At 40.9% G+C, this 6788-nt stretch overlaps 1 protein-coding gene across 2 annotated transcripts in view; it reads left to right on the forward strand.

Moving 5' to 3' along the window:
• The window catches only part of PHKB (phosphorylase kinase, beta), a 65624-nt gene that overhangs the window by 54389 nt on the left and 4447 nt on the right, over nucleotides 1-6788 (forward strand). For both annotated transcript variants that reach the window (XM_009070035.1, XM_009070036.1), the window contains one exon: nucleotides 3559-3693. In XM_009070035.1, the coding sequence (XP_009068283.1) occupies nucleotides 3559-3693 (135 nt within the window). The remainder of the gene's footprint in view (nucleotides 1-3558; nucleotides 3694-6788) is intronic.

Here is a 6788-nt window from a genome sequence, read left to right on the forward strand (position 1 = left end):
TTTTTCCAAGCTTGATCCTTAGAGTGATGGAGCGTGGTGGGGTTAGATGCATTCTGTAGAGCAAATGAGCAGTGACAAGTGTGCTGCCCCCAGGTCACCCTGTCCTGCTGGCAGCCAACCCACACAACGTCCTGCCTGTGTCACCAGGGGCAGAGCAGGCAGGGAGCAGCTGGCCAACAGCCTGTGCCTGTCTCTGCCAGCAGTGCAGGGGGCTAGGGGCTGCTGCTGTGCATTGCAACTGGCCTTGTATCCATACCTGAAAGGATGAAGTGTGCACTGGGGTGTATTAGTGGTGTCCTGAGACAGCAGATCCACAGCATGCTGGGTGCCATCCAGAGTTCCCCAGCTGGATACAGACTGCTCCCAGTTTCCTCTCTGTGCATTGGCAACAAGGCACTTTCTACAGAAACCTCTTTATTCTGTCCTAGGTTGCAGGTATGATGTGATCTCTCTGGGCAGGTAACTAGCATGGATTTCCTTAGTGCCAAATGTGTGATGTGGACACAGAGTTGAAATTTCTTGGATCACACCAAGCCCAGTGCCTGCTCTGCCTTTCCAGTGCCCATGGGCTGTACTGCTGCCCCCCTGTCAGGCAGCTTACAGGGGCATGGCCAGGGGCTAGGGATGTGCTGTGCTGGCAGGGAGGGAAGCAGCAGTGGACCCTGAGAGCTTTTACTGTCAGACTTTCAGGACTTGAGGGAGCAGAAGGGAAAGCTGCCATCTAGGATTAAGGCTCTTGGAGGAGGCCTTTAAAAGCTTTTTGCTCACTTGAGCAGTCACTTATGTCATGTAGGTTTGGGGTGAAGGAGTGAATGCCAGAGACTGCATAAATGCAATAATCTAGGAAGGATGCAGCATGAATCTGATTCCCTTCTGACACCACACAGTTCTCCTCCAGGTCAACATATGCTTCTGGTTGCTTCTCTGGTTTCTAGCAAGTGCTTAGCTCATAAAATTGCCTTGTCTAAATGGGTCTTAAAATCTGGCAACCATAAGCAGCAAATCCCTGGGAAAGAGCGTTTCTGGGTACTTAAACTACTATATTCAGAGTTTCAGCACAGTAATATGCCTAAAAAGAAAGCTTTTTCCTTTAGACTGTTGTCTGTAATGAGGACTTCAGGTACTAAGTCTTCTGCTGTTCAAATGTATTTACCATTGCAGCTGTTTCTAAAGTATTGTGAGGCACCAAGGTACACTCAGTGAGGTTGAAAAGCTGATATCTGGTATAACAAAGACATTGTTCATCAGCAGTTCTCTGCACAAAAATACTTACCTGCCATGGTAAAGCAAATGCTGATTTTTTTATTTCTTTTTTTCCTATGAGGTTGCTAAAAATGTCATTTTTGTTCTTCAAAAAAAAACCCTCAAACCAAACATCCCAGCTGAATAGTATCCCTACAGCAGAGACATACACCACTTCTGGGCTGTTCCTCAGCTGCCTAGTGGTCCAGTTTTATACTAAATAGGTTCAGCTAAGCCAAGAACCACAAACCTGAGTCACATTTAAAGCATCATTTAGGTGCTGGATTGTTCCATTAGTTCTTTGACAAGGTGACCTACAAATAGTCTGTGCTGAGTGTTGTCACATTCCATGGTATTTGCATCTACTTCGCTATCTCCAGGAGTTAATTATTTTTTCACATTTAGGCAGAGACATGTGTTTGAGTAAGCACTTCTTTGAAGAGCCAGGTGCTCCTGACTGAGATTTACAGAATTAGGGAGCATGCTTTAAAATCACAACTGAAGTGATTTTTTTTTTTTTTTTCATAAAGGAAAATAGAGCATTTCAGCTCGGGAGGGAGATACCAGCAGCCTTTTTTTGCAGCACACAAGATTCATATTCCCTCTGTAGCAGTACATTCCAGTCATCATAAACCCAAAAATGTTTCAAATTGCCTGTATTACATTTAACTGAAGGTACATTTATCCTTTTGCACTTAAATGCTTTTCTGTCCCCTCTGCAGATCCATGTTTGCTCTTTCCTCCCCTTCCTCATTCTCTGTAGCTAATCCTTTCTGCAACTTTTTTTTTCTTTCTTCCAAGGTTAATGCCAGAGATTCAATTTTCTTTATTTCAGTGTTATCACCCACTCCAGTGAGCAAAATTAACTTTCTCACAGGAAAAAAAAATTAGTGTCTTCTTATTGATTTGTTTTCAGGGTTTCATGTTGAAATAGATCAAGTTCCTGACAGCCCTATTACTGCAAAAAACTCCCAACCATCTGACTTCTACCCACCTCTTATCAGTGAAGAGCTTGGCACAAGGTCCACTCTTGACTTTGCTCTGGTTTGTAAGCCACTGCAAAGAGAAAATACCCAGGAGGGACTTGCACAGACACATTTGAGTTGTGAGTGAAGAAGGGACCAATCCTAGAGCCACTTGTGTTCATTACAGCAATGAGAGAGGGACCCAATTCATCCACTAAAATAAGCTCAAGCAGTTATGTTCTGCGTAATGCAATGTGTCCATGTTGCCTAATATCCTCTGGTATCTGAACCCCTAGTGCTTGGTCCTGGAATCCTCCAGTGTAAAGCAGCATTGGATCAGCTGGTCAGACATCTCCTCATCCCTTGTAGGTGCTAAGAATTCTGTAGAAAACACTGTGACTTGACTCACATAAGCAAAACCATTCTGCAGCTCTTTGGCTAAATAATGAAATGCCCAAGAGATGTGGCTGTGCTGATGAGAGGGTAACTCGTGTAGGAACACTCTGTGCTTTTGGATAGGCACAGAAAGGCTCTGTGATGCAGCCCAGACTTGCTCAGGTCTTACCTAACTGTGAAGAAAAACTAGTTCAAGTTTCTTTTTGCTTTCATTGGTAATACCTACTTGAACTGAAACAATGTAGATGGAAAAAGACCAAGCTCTGTGCTCAGTTTGCTTGTTTCAGATGTAGCTATACCTTACTGCCCCTTTGATGTTAGGTTAGAGGCTGGAGCACTGGTTTTATATAATGCATGGAATAAAACTCAGCATTTTCCTTCAATACTTTGCCAAGTTCTGCCTCTCTGATACCTGAGGCTGAAAGTATTAACTTTTGCCATATTTTATTGAATCCAAGTTTTTTCAAAAGGGAGTAGGAAGAGAAAAGAAAAGTGTGACTGACTGCAAAAAGGAGTTTCAAAGGCTAAACTATAAATAAGCCCTCAAGTCTTTTTAAATGTAAAATCTTTTAATTTTTATGGCTCTTTAAAAACTCATCAGCAAAATTCACATGCTGTCAGAGCATAATTTTGAGTAGGAATTTTAACATCAAAAGGCAGGTAAATGTTTTTCTTAATGAACATGGGATGTAGGGGATGGAGCCCAATCTATTTCCTCTATGGAAAGCACATTCTCAACACATCCCTTAAAATCTGTGCATTATCCCTTTCAGTTTGTGTCATGTTCCTATCAAAAAGGTAAGAGTAGTAGAGTATTTGTCAGATCTTTTATGCATGTCCTGACAGCCAAATAGCAGGATCATGTGGAATTCTTATGAGCTGTTTTATAAGACTAATTTTTTGTATTTGGAAACTTCATATTTAATTACTAAATGTATTCCTCCCTTTCCTTCAGGTGGATTATCCATGCTATGAAGTATGAACTGAAGATCCGTGCTGGGGATATGCCAGCCAAGGACTTATACCAGATGTCCCCTAGTGAAGTGAAACAGCTTCTGCTGGATATCCTTCAGCCACAGCAGTCAGGCAGGTAAGGAGGTGTGGGACACCTGTTTTCATTCCTAATCTGCTGCTTAACCTGACTTCATTTCTGAACTACTTTGCATACACCTGAAATCACCAGATATCTCTCATCAACACCTGAAATCACCAGACATCTGCCATCAGTAACATACTTATGTAAGGCAAAGGAGCAAAAATGCAGTTTCATCCTTGCACTTGTAGAGCCTTGTCCAGGCTCTACAATTGTTTCTTTTCTATTGCATCTTCATTGTAGAGCAGGCTCCACAATTGTTTCTTTTCTATTGCATCTTCCTTTTTCAGCTTTACCTTTGTGGAAGTTGTCTTTGCTGCCATAGAAAAGAGATCTATCTACCATAATGTGAAGCATTACATTATTTGATGTGGGGAAAGAAGCCAAAAATTACCCATTACCCTCTACTCAAGGAACTTGTAAGAATAGTTTGCTGTTCAGTGCCCTCTTTCTTCTGGGTTATTATGTGAGATAAGAACAGATGTTCTCTAGAATTCTTAAGATACAGTGGTGCTGCCTGAAACTTGGAATCTTTTCTCCAAGCTGTAACCAGCTGCCAAAAAGAGCATTCATTGTGATGCAAAGTATGCAAGACAAAAGTTAAAATTACTCTTATCAATAGAGGGAATTGGAAATATTGTCAAGTCCAAGCTCCTCCTTTGGGTTTTACTTCTAGTTAAGTTTAAGTCCGGCACACAATGCTGCTGCTCATTTCCATAGTCCATGAGTAAGTGGCCTTTTCTCTCAGCACAGAGGAAATGCATCACACATCCACCTACTTATGTTCCTGCTTCATTCAACACACACCTGTGTTTTTCCTCAGTCCATAATGCCTGAGAAACAAGCTCCTTCAATGGGTGTCTGCATCTCTCAGCTCACTGGCTGTGTCTCCCACATGTTTTTCTGTGCCTGGTTGTGGTTATTCATGTTTGCTGTCGCTGCTCATGTTGATGCTGACATTATTCCTCCCAAACTGTAGCAGAACAACTCCTGGTTTCTCTTTGCAGCATTTGCTACTAACTGTGATGTTATTTAGGAAACAATTCGGTCCATCACAGTAAGCAATTCAAGCACCATCCTTCATTAGAGATCTTAGCTGAGTTGTCACAGCAGCTTCTGCTTTTGATTCCTGTACCACGTGCCAGCTGGGGCAGCAAAGAGCACTCAGGTTGATTTTTTTTCTAAGGATGAAGATTATTTTTTGGAGCTTGTCTGAGTACAAAAGCTCTCCAGCACATCCTTCAAACCTTCCTGTCTGTAACTTCTTCCTGTACAGTACTACTGACATGGTTTTCCATGCCCATTAGTGCCTTGTTTTTAACAGTTCTCTTCCTGCCAGGAAATACAGAACACACTGTCTCCTTGAGTTAGTTATTTTTTTTCTTGTTACAGTCATTTCTACTCTTGTAATTTTTAGGAAAAAATCTCTGCTGGTGTGATCCGTATCTCACTGCCAATTAATTTGTCATAGGAAGGGCTAATGGTCTGTTTACCTCTCTAATAGTCTCTCCACAACTAACCTCTCTCCAGGTTTTCACAGGGTAAAATGTTGGCAGTTTTCCTACCTCTCACACTGGGCTCCACAGAAAGGCTTTTCAATTTTTGATGTAGGTCACAAGATTGCAAGTAGCCTCTTGAAAGTGGAAAATTGTTCTTTTAATGTCCAGTTATAAAACTCATTTTGCTCATTCAGTTTACTTACCTTACCTAAGTCATGTAGGTAGGTCAGAATATTTCTGATATCTTCAAATTTCTTTGTATTAAGAAAACAACCTTATTTCTACCACCACTGTCCTTTTGCTTTTACAGAAGTTTTTGTGTCCTAATCCAAGGACAGAGCTGTACAGAGAATGAGATGAAACTGTCAGAGTTTTTGGCAGTTAAGTGTTTAATGGAGAAGTGATTTATGAGACATTTTTTGCTTAACTTGTCATGTTAATCCAATACTGTTATACAGGAATAAATCCCATTGTGTGTTGGCTCAGTCCTGGCAGGGGAGAGGTAATTGCAGGTCACTAGTGAGTCAATGACAGCTATTGTATCACAAGTACTTCATAGTGTTAACTTCAAGTATCTCCTTTGTCCTCATAAAGTACATCCCAATTACCTGAGCTCTAACCTGGTCAGAAAATGCACCACTTAGTGATGCTTTTTTCCCCTCTTAAAAAAAAAAAAACAACCCAGGAAAAAAAACCCCAAACCAACAGTTTGCTTGATCTTCTAGTTGGGAGTGAGCTACAGTAAGAAACTTAAGTGTAAGAGCACTCATGGACTTGTCAGAGTTCTTTTCTGGTCAGATCCCAGAAGGAATTCTCACCATTTCTGCAGTATTTAAGAGTCAGGTTTGGTGATGTAAGATCTTTTTATACTTTGATCAAGCACACTGGTGTCTGCATAGACCAGTAATTTTATTCTAAACATTTCATGTTAATCTAGCAATACAAACAGAGGAAAACCTAAAGCCCCCAAATTAGTTTGGTGCTGAATTAATTCCAGCTAGGCTGCAAAAGTTCTGCAGAACAACAATTCGTGTTGACGTTTTTTGTGTCTGTTTCAATTCCCCTTTTTTGTGTCTGTTTCAAAGAGCCTAAGAGAAACAGAGGTTAGAAATAGAGAAAGGAATGTTGCTAAGCAATAATTTTGTTGTAGTTTTTCTAAAAAGTAATGTGTAATAGGGTGTTCATTTTTTTTTCTACTTAAATTCTTAAAAACAACTAAGAACAATGATTTTTTTGAAAACTCGTGTGCAGTGCTGCTATACAAGACTTTGTACTGTACTGTGAGCACACCAATTAAATCATACCCATGGGTGCCACTTCCTAAAGTTCCATTTTGGCTAAAGCTCCATTCCTGTGCTAATACTGAGAAGAAAAAATTAGGGAAATTAAAATCCAGACTTGATGGTTGCAAGCAAGAAAGAAGAAAGGTGGGGACAGTTTTCCTCTGAAGGCAACCAAAATTTAGGATTTATGGAAAATGTAACTCAGTTTGTTCACAGCTTTAGTTTAGCAAAGCCATTCTGTTGGATTTTCTCAACTTGCTGGGCACTAGTTTTCCACAGCCCACCCACAACAAACCCTTCAGCAATCCTG

This window comes from Acanthisitta chloris, unplaced genomic scaffold, assembly GCF_000695815.1.
Source record: "Acanthisitta chloris isolate BGI_N310 unplaced genomic scaffold, ASM69581v1 scaffold6192, whole genome shotgun sequence".
Taxonomy (NCBI): Eukaryota; Metazoa; Chordata; class Aves; order Passeriformes; family Acanthisittidae; genus Acanthisitta; species Acanthisitta chloris.